This window comes from Anastrepha obliqua, chromosome 3 (genome assembly GCF_027943255.1).
Source record: "Anastrepha obliqua isolate idAnaObli1 chromosome 3, idAnaObli1_1.0, whole genome shotgun sequence".
Classification (NCBI taxonomy): domain Eukaryota; kingdom Metazoa; phylum Arthropoda; class Insecta; order Diptera; family Tephritidae; genus Anastrepha; species Anastrepha obliqua.
Window position 1 is genome coordinate 85,527,686 of NC_072894.1, and position 18,841 is coordinate 85,546,526.

The window sequence follows — 18,841 nt, forward strand, 5'->3', positions numbered from 1 at the left end:
GTACCCATTAGGTGAAATGGCTCAGCTACCTCATTAGAGATATGCGGCATTTAATAGCTCACTTGGAGGTTGTCGACTGTTTTGTGAGGTATTTAATTGCACCTGGCTATCAGTGAAAGGGCCTAATTACCGAGCTCTTTACATACTATACCATATTTCATTGAAGTTTTCTTTGTAAAGCTTTAATTTAGTAATGTTTTTATTTGACAAACAATTGTGATAACCAAAGCAATACAGAAACAAAATAGGTAAATATATTTTTTTCTTTGTTCACTCCTCTCGGGAGCATAGAGCCACGACAAGACTCTTCCATCGTACACGGTTCTGCACTGTTGTTTTTGCCCCGTCCCGTGAGATATCGGCATCTGCTAGTTCGGACAGCATCGACCTTCTCCAAGTGTTTTTTGGTCGACCGCGGCCTCTACCATTCTCGAGATGGTATCTGGTGATTTTCTCAATATGTGACCTATCCATCGCCACTTTCTGATATAAAAGTATATGTACGAATTTTAAAATTGCCTGTGCCATATCGTTCCCAGTCCAATGAATTGTTTTGAGTGGATCTTCCAATTTTTTAATCTGTCCCTCCGAAAGTATTTAGCTGGCGTTAAATTTGAATTTATCCCATTCACAAGTCGTTTCTCAAGGTGGGCCAATTTTTTTTTTCAAAGTAAAACACAGGACAATCAACATAAGATCTACAAAAATTAAAATTCGTTTAAATAAAGCTACACTTTTTAAATAAAAAAGTGCGTGTAGCATTGTACACATAACAGAAGTGAAACTTTCAAGGCAGACAAAGAAAGAGGGAGAGACACGAGAGAGAATGAGAGAGAGAGAGAGAGAGAGAGAGAGAGAGAGAGAGAGAGAAAGAATATATATCTAAAAAAATTCACAACATTTGCAGAGAATACAAATAGACAAAATTTACAAAAAACGGAGAAGGGTCGACCGCTTAGGTAAACGCCGGACACAAACCGTGGCAACAACGCGCACTACTCCGAACGTTTATCACCCGCACAAACGCAGCTATTCCAGGACCGCAGCAACGGCACAAATTACCGCGAGGCAATACCAATAAATCCGACGCCGGTGGGATAGCACTTTATAGGAAATAAGTGCCAAAAAGTAGGTACCAAAAAAACGGGGAAAAAATTGGGACAAAAAAACGCCCCAAACCGTAGGGGCGTTATATTTTTTACCTCGAAATTTTACTCTCCATTCTCGCTCCTCCATCGACGCCTAAGAAGTTTCACTTCAAAAAGGATTTACTCTGTTTACGTAGAAGCGGCAACCAAAATATGGGTATTCTCAAGCTCACGCCAGCAATGCAAAAATTCGATAGGCATAGGAAGGGCGTAACTATACCACTTCGCCCTCTTCTGATCTTGTCGAATATTGAAATCCGTTACCGAAATGCGACGCATACAACTTTTTTGCCCAGCTTCGACGAATTGCCACACGAATTTAGATAATATTTTCTGTTCCATCTGTCTTCTGAGACATGAATAAACTTAACGCATTTTGTGGCACAAAAGGAAAGGAAAAAGTTTCGTTGTCGTAACTGCTATTGGCTTGGTGTTGTTTAGGTCAAGTAGGTATTGGCGAATTCCAAGGTATGTTTGTTTTAGAGTTTTGCTGTGTTGTTCTGTTGATCTTCCGTAGCTAAAGCCCCAATATATACCTACATTCGAGTAAAAATCTGGAGCTCTCAATGGGTTGACTTGATTTTAATAAAAAACGTACATGACGAATTTTTGCAGCACATTATTTTTTTACTTTGGTTTTAATATTTTCTTAAAATCAAAATTTCATTATGATATATCATTTTATTTACCGTAAGATATAACTTCATGCGTACATATGCATAGCACGACTGATTGTAGGCAACTCTTAAAAATCAGTTTGAAATTAGTTAAAAAAAATACACTCTCACATAGACCGCTGCAGATGTGTATTACCGTAAATAAATAAATACAAGTATATGAATATATGTATGTATACCTTAAAGTTAGGTAACTAAAACTTCTATATGGAACTAGTACACACATATATGCGAGTGTATATACATATAAAATATATACTGAAAGATATGCCAAATAAACCAATACAAATAATAAATTATTCAGCCTTTGGTGTTTTTCTTAACAAGGATCAACTACTTAATAGAATTTTAAACCGAGACACTTTGCAAAGTAATATTCGAAATTCTGACAAGATTAAGAAAGTGTCGGTTACTCGTGAGTGTACTATACAATATATATCTCTAACTTTTAGTGAAATCCACAGTAAGACCCAAATTCGAAGCTTCCCGGACTGGTGGACTCTGCTTGTATGTACATATATTCGCCCACAGAAAACTATTCCGAATATCAGGATATATTCTCTATCTTTCAGATTTCCGACTACTGCAGTGTTTCCTAGGCTGAATTATTAAAACCATGACACTAGTAAGACCATGGTACTAGTACAGTGTGATGAGATACTCGGAGATAATATCAACATACATTTTGGCACACAACCAGGCCTCTAAAAGATCCTTCCCAAAGCAGTCGAAAACCTCCATGATAGCCATGACATACCGTCTCTTAACGAAAAGCTAAATCATTTCACCTAAATGTAACTGGGGTTCCGTGCCATTGTGATATCGAGGGGAGTGGAATTATATGGCCGATAAACTAGCGAAACATGGCACCGAACTTATATACCTGCCCATAGCCATAGATATAGGTATAAACATGCAAACTGCTTATTCCTCAGAAATTCGTAAGAAGAGCGAACGAAAGGTAGCATGACAAGCCTACCTGCGAAACAGCTCGGCAATTGAGACCGACAGTCAATATTAAGCCCACAGAGTACCTGCGGAGCCTAAGTGTAGCCATTAATTAATCCAAGCTTAGTTTTAACTAACGTATGTCTATTATAACGACGTAGACATTCAGTCCGATGATTTCTACGGAAGCTGTCTAGATGAAGAGACGATTTTGCATCTTCTGTTCCACTCTCCTGCTTTATCTAGAGGGAGACTTACCGTTGCGGATAGATAATTCTTTAATGAGTTAGAACATCTTAGCACTTTCAAATCAGAAATCTTCTACAGTTTTTGCTCAGCTCACATTATTTTAGGAGAAATCGGGACAGGACGCTCTTTGCCGTATCACAATTGGCTCAGAACCTAAGTATATCTTAGCCTAACCTAAAACTAACACCTTAAAAGGCTCTCATCAAGCATTTATGCCGCATAAGCTTGGACGATGACCACATCCGATGGGCGTCATTGGAGTATTTGAGAGAAAGATTCTGCGTTAGCAAGGGTGAGTATCGCAGGCGTTGGAGCAATGAGCTTAGTGCAGCGAATAAAGAACCAGCGACTTCGCTAGTTGGGTCATGTCGTCCGAATGAATACAAACGTTTCGGCTTTGAAAGTATTCAATGAGCAGCTGATGGTGGCAGTGGAAGAGGAAGACCTTCTCTGCGTTGGAAGGATCAGGTGCAGAAGGTCTTGGCTTCACTAGGTGTGTTTAACTGACGCCGGTTAGCACGAGAAAGAAACGACTGGCGCGCTTTGTTAAACTCGGCCAAAATCACTTAAGCAGTTATCGCGCCAATCAAGCAATCGTGGGCGATCAAATCCACATGATTGTTAGTTACGAAGGAGGTCACACGTGTATTCTAATGAAATTTAGAAATATACTGTGGAAAATGGGATGGTTGCTAAGAGAATAACAAACCAAAAACCGAAATATAAAAAATCTAAGATCTACGATGTTTTCTCCTGTTAAAAAAATCTAATAATATTTATAAGAAAAACTTGGCTAATTTATATTGTTATATTTTTGGCTTAGGTTAGGTTAGGTTAGGTGAAGTGGCTGTCATACGACGCACCTAGGCCAGTTAGAGGCCCCTTGTGATACCACCGGAACTGTCCTACCCTACTCAACTTGGTCCTCTCTAAACCATTGTGTGGCCTTTAAAAAGCTAGCTATGCTAGATAGTTTGAGATTTGCAACCTCTGCAATGCTGTCCAGAAAAGGGAAACCGAGCAATCTCCACCGCCTACTACACAGAGCCATGCACCCGCATAGTAGGTGTTCGATTGTCTCTACCTCCTCTATATCTTGACAGCTTCTACAGTAGTCATTAGATGGTGCCCCTAATCTACTGGCATGTCTTCCTATTAGACAGTGCCCAGATAGGACACCTACTACAATCCTTAGATCCCTCCTGCCTAACTTAAGTAGACTCTTAGTGCGACCCATGTTCCATTCGGGCCACGCTAGCCTACTTATAGCGCAGGTGTTTAACTGCCTCCAGTTGGAGTTAGCAGCACTGATGGTGTATCTGTCTATCAAAAGTTTACATGTTGCCAAGGGCATAGGTATGTCGAGCCTGTCCTGACTAATTTGGAGCGAGGAGCCTAATCTAGCTAACTCATCTGCCTTACAGTTACCTGTAATGTTACTGTGTCCCGGCACCCAGAGTAGATTAATAGAAAAGTACTGTGTAAGTGTTGTTAATAATTTGTAACACTCCTTTACTGTCTTAGACGAGTGTTTGCTTGATAGAAGCGATTTCAGGGCTGCCTGACTATCGGAGTAAATAAAGATATCTCTAACAGTGACTACGCTTTTATTTAGCATTAAAAGGCTTTCTGAGATTGCCATGATTTCGGCCTGGAATACGCTACAATGATCAGGCAAGCGAAAGGATAAATTGGCGAAAATAGTTTCCGAATAAACACCACCTCCCACTTGATCATTGAGTTTTGAGCCGTCCGTATATATACTAACCCCGTTTTCGTTGTTTGTTAACCCATTCACCCAGTCCTCTCTGGATGGAAAATGGACTGTATAAGGCCTGTCTAGGTATGTATTCACCGAGTCACAAAAGTCGGTGGTGATAGGAATACCTGGAAACATCCCAAGTATGCGCGAGTGTCCCCAATTGTTTGTCTTGAGCATCGATGATTCCCTCAATCTTAGAGCCGCTTTGGCGGCCAGTTGTCTACAATATAGGTCAATTGGTAGTAGATGCAACATAACGCTTAGAGCCGAAGTTGGCGTTGTTTTGAGCGCCCCAGTAATACTGAGGCTTGCCGCCCTCTGAATACTATCTAGTTGCTTAATGGAAGATTTCTTATCAAGGGATGGCCACCAGACCAGGACTCCGTAGGTCATAATTGGTCTGACTATGGCCGTATATAGCCAGTGAACTATTTTGGGGGCTAATCCCCATTTTAAGCCTACAGTTCTCTTACAGGAATAAAGCGCCGTAGCAGCCTTCTTTATTCTTTCCTGAACATTCAGCTTCCATGAAAGTTTCCTGTCAAGGGTTAAACCTAAGTACCTGGCCTTTTCACCGACCAGCAAAAGAGTTCCGTTGAGTGTCAGAGGCCGACAGTCGGGAATTTTATATTTCCTTGTAAACAACACTAGTTCCGTTTTGGTCGCATTCAGGCTCAAACCACATGTTTTGGCCCAAGTATCCACATATTTTAAGGTTCTTTGCATTAGACTGCAGAGGGTGTCTGGAAACTTCCCCCTTATTAGTATAGCAACATCGTCCGCGTAGGCCACAACCTTAATTCTCCTCTCCTCCAGATCCAACAACAACTTGTTCATTGCTAGATTCCACAGAAGAGGAGAAAGTACCCCGCCTTGAGGAGTACCTCTACAGACAGATCTGCGTATCACCGAAGAGCCCAACGTCGAATTCACGAACCTGCTCGTAAGCAACTGCTCAATGAAATTCACAAAGGTTCCGGAAATGCGCAGGTCTGACAGCGTGTTCGTTATGACCTTAGGCAGGATATTGTTAAAAGCTCCTTCGATATCTAAAAAGGCTGCCAGTGAATAATCTTTAACTTCAAATGAGTTTTCAATTGATGTGACCAGTGAGTTTAGGGCCGTCTCTGTAGATTTTCCTTTACAGTAGGCATGTTGGGATTGGGACATACGTGATTGGGGTATGCTGTTCCTGATAACCGAGTCAATCAGCTTTTCTAATGTTTTCAGTAGAAAAGATGATAGACTAATCGGTCTGAAGTCCTTAGGTTTGGTATGCGAGCTTCTACCTGCCTTTGGAATAAAGATGACCTTAACCTCCCTCCATGCTAAGGGAATGTGATTTAACTGAAGAGTACTTTTGAAAATGGTAACTAACCACCTTGTGATATGAGCCAGAGGCTGCTGAAGTTGTGCCGGTATTATCCCATCTGGGCCTGGCGATTTATACGGCTTAAAATTTTCTATAGCCCAAGTAATATTAGTTCCATTGATTATGTCTGAGATATCCGAGCTGATCTCAAATTCTGATACTCTGGGGTTGCAAGTTCGGGTAGGACCCGAGTTGTAGACTTCAGAGTTCCCCGGAAAGTGGGTATCTAATAGTAAACTTAGCGACTCCTTGGTAGAAGTCGTCCAGCCGTTGTCTGGCTTCTGTAAAAAGCCAATAGATGTCGTTGATCTAGCCAAGACCTTTCTTAAGCGAGAAGCTTCCGCTGTAGTTTCTATATCCTCACAGAACGACCTCCATGAAGATCTTTTTGCTTTCCTCAACTCTTTTTTATAGACTTTGAGTTGCTCATAATAGAAGTCCCAATCGTCTTCCAACTTAGAGTATTTCGCCCTATTAAATAGTGTTCTACATACAATCTTATGAAGGCTAAGTTCTGAGGACCACCATGGGGGTTTTGTCTTCCCCTTGTGCCTGACAAGAGGGCAAGACTTATTTAGCGCTTTACAACATGTTCCGGTAAACATATTGACTAGCTTATCTAATTCTTCCTCGTTTTCTGGATAATAAGGGGGAATTTCAGGAAGATTTCTCTCCAACTCGTAATTATACAGCTGCCAGTTGGTCCTCCTGTAGTTCCTAAAACTAGTTGGTTGAGGGATTTCTTCTTCTAATATTAGTTCAATGTAGCGATGGTCTGAGAAGGAGTGCTTCTCTAATACTCTCCATTGAACCACCTTTTCTATTAAACAATCTGAGACTAGGGTGATGTCAAGAACTTCCTGACGATTCCTGATTATAAAAGTAGGATCGTTCCCACGATTACACAACAGCAATTTTGTACATAAAATGTAATTGAAAAGTAACTCACCACGTTTGTTGATATCCGAGCTTCCCCATACAGAGTGGTGTGCATTCACGTCACCACCCAGTATTAATCTGCTTTTGGAGGCTTCGCTGTCCGATATCAAGTCCACTAACAGTTGTGGTGGCACGGGTTCTTCGTGGGCCAAGTACATCGATGCCATACGAAATTCGATGTCACCTGCTTCCCAGCTTACCGTCGTGAAGTCTTCATTGCTATATTTTGGGATTAGGAAAACGTTAAGTTTAGATTTAGCTAGTACGCATGTCCTACATTTACCTGTACAGCTGGCAGCGTAAAGCTTATAGTGCGGAGCCCTCAATCCGCATATGCGCCCTTGTCTCACCCATGGCTCCTGAATGAGGACAATATCAGGTTCTTCTGCCGCCATTAGTTCTACAAGGGCTGCTGTAGCTGCTTTACTGTGGTGCAGATTTATTTGAAGGAGCCTCATTGGTAACATCTGCGTCTACCTCACCCAGGAGCTCTTTCTCCGACAATAGGTTGGCAAAGTCTTCTGTCAAATCCGCCCCAGAAGAAGCGTGTCCAATACTGTCGACATCGCCTATAGATTCTTTTTCTTGCACGTCCATCTCGCTAGACGAATCTTCATCATCAGCAAGCTGGCCTAACGTGTCGCTTCTGTATGTCCTGATTTTAATCTTACAGAAGCCATAATTGACTTCGCCATCGCTCTTCGCCAATGGCTCTAGTGATTCCTCAGTCAGCAGTAACATGACTTGCATAGTGGCTCTTTTCGACTCCACCTCGGTGGTTGACTTCTCCTCAAAGGACTTGACAAATTTCCATTTGTCAGCTGGAAGATTAGGGTTGCATGCTCTTAACAGCTGCATGATATCCTCAGGCTCTGATGGAGTAGTTGGTAACCAAACTCTTGCTCTTGGACGAGACGGAATATCCTTCTTCTCGACCACCGCCAGCTTGGCACCGGGATATACTTCGCCAACTTTAGAGATGGCAATCTTGTAAAGCTGCACCGACCTTTCGTCGTCGCAAGCAACTATTTTTATTTGACCCTGATACCACCCTGCGTCTGTACAGGAAGGAGGAGGCCCAGGGTTGCTGGTCATAACCTCCATCGCTACTTTCGTCAGCGCAGCATTCACCCATTTCCATTGGTTCTTGGGGATTTTTCCTTCAGGGTCGTTTTCGTCTACAACGCCTATTATGATGCGGTTTTTTGCAACCTCCGCAAAAGACTTGTGTGGCGTGACATTGTGCAACCTTATTTTCTTTGCCTGCGAGCTGTCCCCCTCGGCTGACCTCTGACGCTTAGATATGTCCGGATGCACCGGACGCTCAATTTGGAAATTGGGTAGTACCGCCTTCGCCCAATCGATCGCCTCTTGCAACTCCTTAGTGAGTTCTTCCCCAGCTGGTGGCGTTGAGTGTACTCTAGTGAGTAACCTGGCCGCATTGCGCCTTTCCTGGTACCCAGCTTTTGACGGGTCGGAAATTTTTATTGTAGGCCATTTCTGGACCTGAGAACTGCTTTTAGCGCTGACTGAGGTCGCAGTCACCTCAGCTTGACGACCAACTTTCGGTTGTCGCAACAGTTGTTTGTTTGGCTGGACCAAATTACCAGCCGTAGATTTGTTAGCCACCGAGTTATGACTAGGCTTGGCCTCAGTCGCAACTGGGGCTGAAGAGAGGCTCGTCATGGACGCTGCCCTTTTTGCAGAGCTGGAAGCTCCTTCCGGTCCTTTAGCGGAGGAACCGGTCTCCATAGGATTTTTATTTTTAAAATTGCCAATATTCATTTTGGACCCACGAGTGTTGGAGAAGGAGAAGTCCGCCTACGCATAGCTCCAGGTACGTAGGTAAGGCTAGCTATTACGGAGGGCGCCAGGTATCCGTAAGCTCCGTTTACGACTGAGTTATTTTTGAAAAGGGCCCCCAGCCTGACAGATCCTCGGCACGGGTCGCATTACACCTTGATCCAGCCCTTTACCCCCGACCATGCTAAAGATACTCCGAATGATGTTGTACTATTGAGGAGTAGCGAACACCAATCTTTGTATAATTAGCTTAGCTAGGTACCTCCTATTTCAGGACTACTGTGGTACCTATTACCAGCCGGCACCCTCTGGGCGGGTTCAGTGGAGGATTTGTGCCAGCCTATTTTTGGCTTTATATTAGAAAATTTTTTTTATAGAAGTGGAATTCCGTATAAAGGCTGTGCAGAAGCCCCCTTATGTATTTAACAAGAATGCAATGAATGCAGAAAAAGACTAGATATGGATACATATGCAGCGACAGATTTGCCACCAATTGAAAACAATACAAATGAGCACGTTTAAGTTAGATAAGCGTCGATAATTGCTAATTGGGGCTCTAGAGAATAACAACCTATGTGAGCTAAAGGCCTCGCTGGTGTGCTCTAGAGCCCCCTTGAGGTTTTCAATGAATTACTAATCCGCAGGAGATGATGTAAGAAAATGCGACGTAAGTATATCAACGATCACGTTACTCTCTATCTTTAAAACCGTAGAAATGGGTCGGCCTGCCTTGAATAGCATGAGTAGAGCATGATTTAAACAGCCCTTTAAGATGTTAATACATACATTTCGAAAGGATTCCCTTTCTGATTATGACTGAAAGTTAGGTGCATGTGTGGCGCTTTGAATGGTGTAGGGCTTTCACCAGTTTCGGCCCACTCAACTATTCAAAACCCATTAAAAATGTTAGTAATTATTAACAAATTTTTATTATTAACTGCATATATCCTTCGTTTTTTATCTGCCGAACCACTTCGTCGACGAGCTATTCATGGAGATAAGCCTACAATTTATGTAATTTTTTGCTTCCTATGCACTTTCTAACTAAATTCTCACAAATATGTGTATATTTTCTATAAAAATGTCAACAATAGAAAACAAAAGTAGCTTTTCTATAAGAATCTGTCACTCTCGAACAGTATGTAGCAAATATTTAATCACTCGCGTTGTGCAAGACGATGGTCAGAAAACTATGCGAGTATAAACAATTTCCGAAACAAGAACAAGTTAAGCTAAGAAGGAAGTCATTCGACTAGAAAACAATCGTATCAGTTGTTCTATACCACGTAATTATGCAATTATTGTGCAAGCATAGAGCAAGCGATATAGATATACTCGTATACTTACAAACATATATGTATGTATACTTGTGAAGGCACTTGAATTGATGCGAGGATTTAGTCGAATCGCTAATCAGACCTTTTTCAGGGATGTTGGTTTAACTGAGAAAGTAAGATTTGGCTTCTTTTTAAACGGTGAATCTAGGTTGCAGCCCGCATAGAATGCTGTGCATCTCGAGAAGTAGGAGAATGACGAGAATAATACCCTCTGGAATCCCCACATCTTGGCAGTAAGGATAAAATGAGGTCCAAATTTTTGAAAGAGTCTCACCCTCCGATTGGAGTTGGTACCCCCAACTGTTAGTTTTCCTACAAGAAAGCATCCTGACATCCTCTTAGGAAGCTCGGTAAGAGCTTTTTACACCAACGGCTCCAATAGTGAAAATCATACAGAAGCGGAATATTTAAAGTAGCACACTGGATAATTGGTGTAATGTCGCTAAGCCGCTCGCACTTCTTGTAAATTGTTCAGGAATGTGAGTTGGGGATAAACTTAGTTACAAAGCGAAATGAGATTGAACTTATGTGGGTGACGGAATACTGTGGTGTTCAGAGCAACAATATGGCTGATGAATTGGCAAAGTGCGATTCCTTAGAGTGTCAAATTAGTCTGGAACCAATTTAAGGTCAAATATAGCGGTAGCCGAGTAGATTGATGCGTTACTTCCTTTCGGAAGTGCGTAGGTTCGAATATCCGTGCATCACCAAATGAAAATAAAGTTGTTTCTAATGACGCTCGCACCTTGGTAGGAAAAGGCAAACCTCCGAGTGTATTTCTCAAAAAATATCTGTAGGTCCCTCCATTTGTGGAACAACATTAGTAGGGTGCATCAAAACTTTTATTAATAATGGACCTGGAAAAACACTAAGTGTACAGTTGGGACCTGTAGGCATCACCAAAGATCTACTGTTTACATTTTGTTTGGAAGATGAAGATGGTATAAAGCACTTTCATTCACTTAGATTAATCAGCTGCATTCTGTTTCCATCGGCAAACTGCTTAAAAAATGTGGAAAGTTTGCTGAAAAGTATTGAATCCTTACCCCACCTGACGTGTGGAACGCCAAGAATTATAGAATAGATGGTGCTCACATACTAAACATATGTACGTGCACAAATTTGCACTAAAAGATTTGTTTATTTTCCACTAAATTGTCAAATTCGCCAAAAGTAAAATAACAATTTTCGAATGGACCATAATTAATGAAAAACCTTTATGCCAAATGTTTGTTTGTTTTTTAGTAAGTACTTTCCGGTAAGTAAGTAATACATATCTCCTCGAATTTTCGGGCCCTAAAATATACCAACACGCAAACTTCGACGGACGAAAGTTCTCTCTCAAAATTAAAACATTCATCAACATATGAGATGCAGACAACCAAAGCCACCCCAATGCTGGTCTAACGAAATGCGTCGATAATAGATTTATTTTTCACTTTGCCGTTGCCGCCGGTCAACACAATCAACTGCCAATGAAAAATTTAAAAATATATTCCTGGCAAACGTTGCTTCAATTGCTCAAATATCTTGCATACTCGTATTATTTACATGATACTTTCGAAACTAATCGAAAAGATGGGGATTCATATTTTCCTTTTTGATGTGAATTTCGTTTCGGTTCTGTTTTACTGGACAAAACGTTCCAACAAATATCACCCAACGAAGTTCGCTCAATGATTTAAGTATGTTTATATTTTATTAAAACCCTAGAGCGATGTCCCCGTTATCCCCAAAATTACAAAGTTACTGCTTCACTGTTCACAAAATAACTGCAAAATATGCAAGAAAAACGCAATCAAGGTGTTTTCATAGAAGGTGACTTCGCTAAAGCAACAAAAACATTTAAATGTTTTCTGTTTTTGCATTTTTTCAGTTTAATTGCCAAAATTTCAATGAGTATCTAAACAAACAAACAAAGCAAAGAAGCAGGGCATTTTGAAGAAAAGCACAAGCTAATGTGTAGCTTTTGTGCAGTAAAATTTTCTTATTCTCTACTTAACGACTTGGACACCTGTGGAACTTCATGATGAGCAAATTACCGACAAAAGTATACAATTACTTCCGGTGTGATTCGATTTGTTTTTCTTATTTGCCCCGTATACGCTTCGCCACATAAGCGGATGTGAGTAAACTGCCATGCACATACATATGTAAATATACCAAAGAATATATGTTTATATGTACACATACACTTTGTTATACATACACATGTTTATACAAACGGACATCACACAAAAGCCTGAGTGCAAAAGATAAATCAGATTAACGTTGGCGAAATAGCAGGAAAAAGAAGAACGGAAACATTGAAAGTGACCAAGCCAGTTTGTGCACTAACAATAAAGTAGAAACCAAATTTTGTTAAACTATGATTTACAGTTAAGAGGTTCAAAAGCAAGTTAGAATCCTAAGGGTCATTGTTTGGAATGATTTGTGTTAAATAATTTGTAAGTAAGTAACTAGAAAAGTGGCGCTTGGAAGTGGATTTTAGCAAAATACGTTTCTTTGCCATTTCCGTACTATGCGACATTTTCAAAGCATTCGTTATTTCCATGAAGCAGGGTTGTACTTGATGGTATGTGACGCCACCAGTTGCACTTCCGTTAATAATCTAGAAATGTCGACATCAAATAAAATTTAGTACCACAATTTATTTACTAAAGTATGTTTTTAACTTTACTTTTAAATTAATGCGTAACCAATGAAAATGTGTATTTATATCTTTCAGTCCCTAAGATTAAGATGTCAAACTGTTGACAAATAAATAATAGCAACTGTTTAATTTGGCATTTATTGTTAATCTGGCCTTGAGCTCATATAATTAAAAGTACGAAAGATACACGTTTTTATATAAAAAGTGTGTATCAATCTGGTGTGCAGAAACATTCCCTACCACACACATACATATTTAATAAAAAGTATTACATATAATATTCAACAATAATAAATACGCGAATAGGTATTTTTATTTAAATTTTTTTTTTTTTTTTTTTGGTGTTTTAATTTTGTTAAGCTGGTTTTGAGCGCACAAAGGAAAAATGGAAAACTTTATATTTTGACATCATTAAAGTAAGCTAATGTCATTAATCAAAAGTTTAAACTAACTGAAATGTTATATAATTGAAATTTTCTTCACATTCCGTTCTAAAAGGTAACTGCGCGTTCAAACTTTCGCATGCAACCCTACCATTTCTCCTTTTATTTCTGCTTTTTTTTTTGTTTTTATCTACATTTGGTCAACGAAACAGCACCACAAAACAGATTGACGCGACTGAAGTGACGGAAAAGAAAAAGCTTGCTATTTTGTACGTGCGTCTTGTTTCCTTTTCCTCTAATTTTAATTTCGTTTTTGAGAAACTAAACAATTTCCAAATGCATTTCCAGATTTCATTACTGCAGTGCTACCTTTCACAAATTACACAAAGTTAAAACAATAGAGGCAACCATATAGTGAAGCAAAGGTAGAAAATGGTAGGCGGCGGCGGCGGTGTTGACAATAAAGTGGTGGCTACTTTGCGAGCGGATGGAAGTGTTTATCCTGCAAGCGGAACTTCAATTGGACAATTAGTGAATTTAATGAATTATAAGATTGTGAGTTTCTCTAGTGGTACTCCTTAAAAATGTGTACTCAATTTCTTTCTATTTGTCTCGTTTTTAATTTGCACGGGCTGATCAGCGCACGGAAGTGGATGTCAGCAACAAGGCGCTGAACACATTTAACGTTCCCACAACTGTTGTAGATTTGGGAAAGCAATTATTACAGTACGCGCGTGACGGCGATTTGAAAGGAGTAAAAAATATGTTGTCGCGAGGTGCTCCATTCACTTCGGACTGGGTGAGTGTATTGCACCTGTTCATCTGTCAATCTTTTCAGCATACATACAACCAGGAGAAATATATTGAGCGTACTGCCGGAGTGAAAGGCCTTGACCAGACATAAATATGAGTCGGACTGGGTTGTTATTTGTTGTTTCAACAGCATATAACTGCCCAAAAATGTTGAAAAACTGCTATATTGCCAGTCTTTGGCCGGATATAAAAGCATGTCAATTCAGTACCGCAAATGCGACTATCGGCTATCGTTACTGTTGTGCGAATAAAAAAAATACAAATTAGCCAGAGGCTATGATATCTTAACTGGATTGTCGTATTACTGTGACTGAGGCAGTAGCATTGTAATTATGGGTTCTGCGCACAAACACTCCAGCAGAAACTCCACCATTTTTTCGATTATTAATACTTTTCATTCTTAAATTTTAGTTGGGTATGTCAGCGCTACATTTCGCAGCTATGAACAACCAGTACGAAATTTGCGATGCACTATTGAAAGGCGGCATTAATAGGGATTCCAAAACAAAAGTAGATCGTACGCCTCTGCATATGGCTTGTTTCTACGGCAATGATCGCATAGTGGAGCTTTTATTATCTAAAAAATGCTTAGTGAATCCTCGAGATATGGTATGTTGAACATAAAGCTCCAGATATGTATATGTGCTTATGTTCACATGCGAAACAATTTCTGTGTTTCAGCTACGAATGACACCATTGCACTGGGCAGTAGAGAAAGGTCACAAATCCATTGCTCGTTTGCTGCTTAAACACAATGCCGATGTGACCATAACATCCAAGTTCGGAAAAACCCCCATCGCCCTTGCGGTAATGACAGAACAAGCAGATTTGCTAGAGGAATTGGAGTCGGCACGACAATCGCAAATAAACCGCAAATATAATGAAGAACATGAGGTGAGAATAACGTCTTTTTAAATTTCGACTAAGGCGGGTACATGCATGGTTAGAGTTTTTGCTGCAACATCTGGTAGTGTTATATGCAGTTAACAAATAATCTTCATAATTACATGCTTAAAGTTTTAATTTTATTTGTGCTTTTCTATTTGTGTTTCTATAATAAATATGCGTGCATTCAAACAAACTTATGTACAAAAAATCGTAAAAATGCGCGCAGGTGCGGTCCAAGCGATTCAAAGTAGGTACCCAAGTTAGCTTGCATTGATATAATCCATTTCGCTTTAAATTTCTTTCTGTACATATTATTAATAATTTGGCGAAACGAGTATTCCAAATTATATTCTAATATTTCTTAGTAGTCTGCTTTCCCAAAGTTATCTGATTTTATTTAATTAAAAATATTACCGAATTATAATGTAATTCAACATTACAGAAGGAAACATCGGATGCGGTGAACTCTATCATGGGTCTGACAAACTTCATCACCGAGGACGTTGGGAGTTCAACAAAAATTACATTGGACGCGGATGATGATCTTACAAATAATAGCGATTTTACAGAAGCTAAATTTTCAGATTTGGCAAATATCAAAGGTAAGTTTTGTTCAGTAAAAGTGGGAGTAATTTTTTTTTAAACAATTACCACATTTTGCCGCTTCTTGTTTTAAATAGAAACGGGTGTTTTAGATAAAACAACAATAAATATGCTTAAGGATCATGGCATTTCTATGATGCCAGAGGACGAAGACACGTCTAAAGAGTTACTCGCAACTGCCTTGCAAAACGGTCGTCAGCTGGTGCTGTCGGAAGGTGGAAAATTGCTACTTAATGAAACAAAAAACCTACATAATAATAACAATAACAATAATACGAGCAAAACTAACTCCATTAGCAGTGGAAAACCTAATTCAAATACCAGTAATATGAATTATACTGTCCTACCCGTACGTGGAACATTGGCATCGAGAACACAAAACTATAAAGCGCGAGCCAGTATCATTTCAAAAGCGAAAGATAATCTCAATATGTACAAGGTTTGTAAAGCATACCTATATGCATATATGTGTGTTCGATGAACAAGAAAATAATTTAAGAGCAAAATTTTATAATCTATTAATAATGTGTATAATATTTTGTTATAGAACGTACGCATTATTTCGCTGAATGACTTTAAAAAATTTTATGGCAATACAAATATAAAGGGAGTGCAGAAGATTCCTGCTTCAATTGCGAGGTGAGTTAAATTCCAAACACAAAATCTTTGCTATTAGTTGAACCTTCTAATTTCTTTAGCGAACGAATGGCGCGTATGAGGCAAATTAGTGATGAACAACGAATACTTAATCCTGGTAACCGGCAAGTTTACATGAATCCACGTCTTCTACCCCAGCGACAGGTATTTTTAGATACAATGTTAAAAATTGTCAAGTGATGACTTAATAAATATCCCTTTTACGTCTGTCAACGTTTTTTGTTTATTTAGTTTACTAACTGAGGTCTAATTATTAAGTATCTAAGTTTATTTATAAATAATAATATCTATCTAATTAATTGAAATTATAACAAAAACTTTATTTTCTCACTTGTGCAGTTAAAATCTGACCAAACTGTTGCGAAAGCCGAGCAAACAACACCTATCATTGCGGAGGAGGATGATATTGACTCGATCATACAATTGGCTCCAACTGATAGTGACAACGAGATGTCGGACACTGATCAATTACAACAGCTACAAGTGCAAAAGCAAAATCAGCAGCCACATAAAACGAGTACAGTTAGTGTTCAAGGGACAAAACAATTGCTCAACATTGCTGCTCCTCCGCTAGTGCGTCAACCTTCTACAAATGTGATGAAACCAGGCACTATCAATACTAGTAAAAATAACACGACTGGGAGTGAGACTGCAAAGCAACAACCTGCTCACCAATCGAATGTAATTTCTCTATTATCTGTGCCGGAAATATGCCGTCAACTATATGAGTTACGTCGTCACAATGATGAATTACGACGTAAATTTGAGACAGCACAGAAAGAGAAGGAAGAAATGCGTCAGCGTTTGGATAGGCTGGAAGAGTTATTGTTGGTGGAGAAGACGGATGATGGCTACATTGATACCTAGTTACAGCCGTTGAAAACACAATGCATTCTAATTTTCTTTTCATATTTGTTGCAAATCACGTGAAAAATGTGAATTAACGCCTTTGGTTGGTATCGAAACAATAATTAAAACCCGATATCTAACATATTTAGTTAATTAGTAATTTATAGTCGTATGTAGTTGAGTAATGTGCATTGCAATCGTTCTTGAATAAGTTGAAATATAAATTATTTTTATTTTAAACTGTAAATAATTAATTTTTAAACATTTCATTACATGAGGCATTTGAATGTCCTGTGGCACTGAATTAGGCAGGTTTAAAAGTTTCATTCTACAAATATAAACTACATTTACTTTCAATATTTTTCAGTGTCTTACATTTTAGCGTTTGTGGCTTACACTCACCATACTAACATCAGGATAATAAATTTAATCAACATAGAGCGTACATATCCTTTCGGATTTTTTTTTACATTCAAAGTAAAGCAAAAAATGTATTTATTAGCTCACAAAAAAAAATTGTTAATTCTTTAGGATTTTTGTATTTTTCTAATGCCAATGTGGAACACAAATGAATACCAAACGCATAGACGCAAATGAACAACTTCAGAAATTATATGCTACTTATATAATATATATTACATATGTACATAAAAAGATTTATAATATGTTTAAAAAATGATGTAACTAATGCAATAATATTGTACAGACTATGGAGTAAGCATAATTTGAAGTCAAAAAGCGGAAAATTAACTTTTGTTTCTATTATTCCTATAAGAAAACTATTAAAAAAAAGTAACAAAATAAATTGTTTTAAATAATACGAAAGTTAATGTTATCTCGTAAGGTTTAATGAATAAAAGAAGTTTCTAAAAAGTAAAATAAGTTACTCAAATTTTTATGGAAATAATGATACACATATCTGCTTACACAATCGAAAGAGTAAGCCAGATATTAATTTCATATAGTTCTTTGTTGTAAGAGTATAAATTACTCCCCAATAAATTTTGTGGATTTTTGCGGCAGACTTGGAGTACTCAATTAGCAATGTCCGCTTGACGCAGGTTTATGGATTAAAGGGGGGGTAACGTTTATTCATGGAAAAAAAGGCACATTTTTATGATTGTTTTTTGATGACACAGTTAAAATTTATTCGTCAAATCTTTTACTACATAAAACTATAGCATTTGAAGTATATTTTGTGAAATTTTCATCCAAAAATATTTAAAAATACGGCAATGGCAGAAATTATTCGGACGCATCTCAAAAAAAGTAGTTTTGCGGTGCCCCTCATAACTCGGTGTTAAATCATCTGAAATCAAAAAACCAAAGTTATTTCGTTAGATAATCGTATTCTCCGGGTAACGCCGAGATGGTTTTTTGAAATTAAAAATTTTTCGATTTTTGGGAACACGTTAAAGTCAAAAACACGATTTTCGCGTAAAAAATCGGTGAATTAGTTACCGTAAAAACAAAAGTATCAACAAATTCGAAAAAAACTCTTCGGCGTTACCTTGTAAAACATCTACAGAAAAAGTGTTCAAAATTTCAAAAGGATCGGTGCAGTAGTTTCAAAGTTATGAGGGGCACCGACTTTGAAAACGTATGTAAGTTGTGGGAAAAACGCTTTAACGCTAACGCTAAACGCGGTTGAGCCAGGTAGGTAGCAACACTTACATGGCTGTATCTTTGTAAGTTTTGCTCCGATTCATCTAAAATTTTCACAGAATATTCTTGAAAGGTTCTTCATTTAAAAAATCAAA

The 18,841-nt window shown here is 38.7% G+C and overlaps 1 protein-coding gene across 3 annotated transcripts; it reads left to right on the top strand.

The window, feature by feature from the left end:
* Positions 1-13,490: 13,490 nt before the first annotated feature.
* Positions 13,491-17,918, top strand: LOC129242404 (ankyrin repeat domain-containing protein 18A). Of its 3 annotated transcripts, XM_054879028.1 has the most exons (11): positions 13,491-13,540; positions 13,620-13,826; positions 13,912-14,070; positions 14,496-14,693; positions 14,766-14,978; positions 15,199-15,219; positions 15,415-15,574; positions 15,653-16,014; positions 16,123-16,214; positions 16,274-16,376; positions 16,572-17,918. In XM_054879028.1, the coding sequence occupies exons 2-11, from the start codon at positions 13,704-13,706 to the stop codon at positions 17,097-17,099; spliced, it is 1,959 nt and encodes a 652-aa protein (XP_054735003.1). In that variant the 5' UTR covers positions 13,491-13,540; positions 13,620-13,703; the 3' UTR covers positions 17,100-17,918. The 3 variants fall into 3 exon arrangements, with proteins under 3 accessions (XP_054735003.1, XP_054735002.1, XP_054735004.1); XM_054879027.1 differs by lacking the exon at positions 13,491-13,540 and having other exon boundaries at positions 13,553-13,826; XM_054879029.1 differs by lacking the exons at positions 13,491-13,540; positions 15,199-15,219 and having other exon boundaries at positions 13,553-13,826.
* The last annotated feature ends 923 nt before the right edge of the window (positions 17,919-18,841 follow it).

Bases quoted from the DNA above. Each gene is read 5' to 3' on its own strand.
- LOC129242404 (XM_054879028.1), top strand. From the start codon at position 13,704: ATGGTAGGCGGCGGCGGCGGTGTTGACAATAAAGTGGTGGCTACTTTG. The intron at 15,220-15,414 runs GTAGGTACCCAA...TCAACATTACAG, and splicing joins TGCGGTCCAAGCGATTCAAA to AAGGAAACATCGGATGCGGT. The intron at 15,575-15,652 runs GTAAGTTTTGTT...TGTTTTAAATAG, and splicing joins AGATTTGGCAAATATCAAAG to AAACGGGTGTTTTAGATAAA.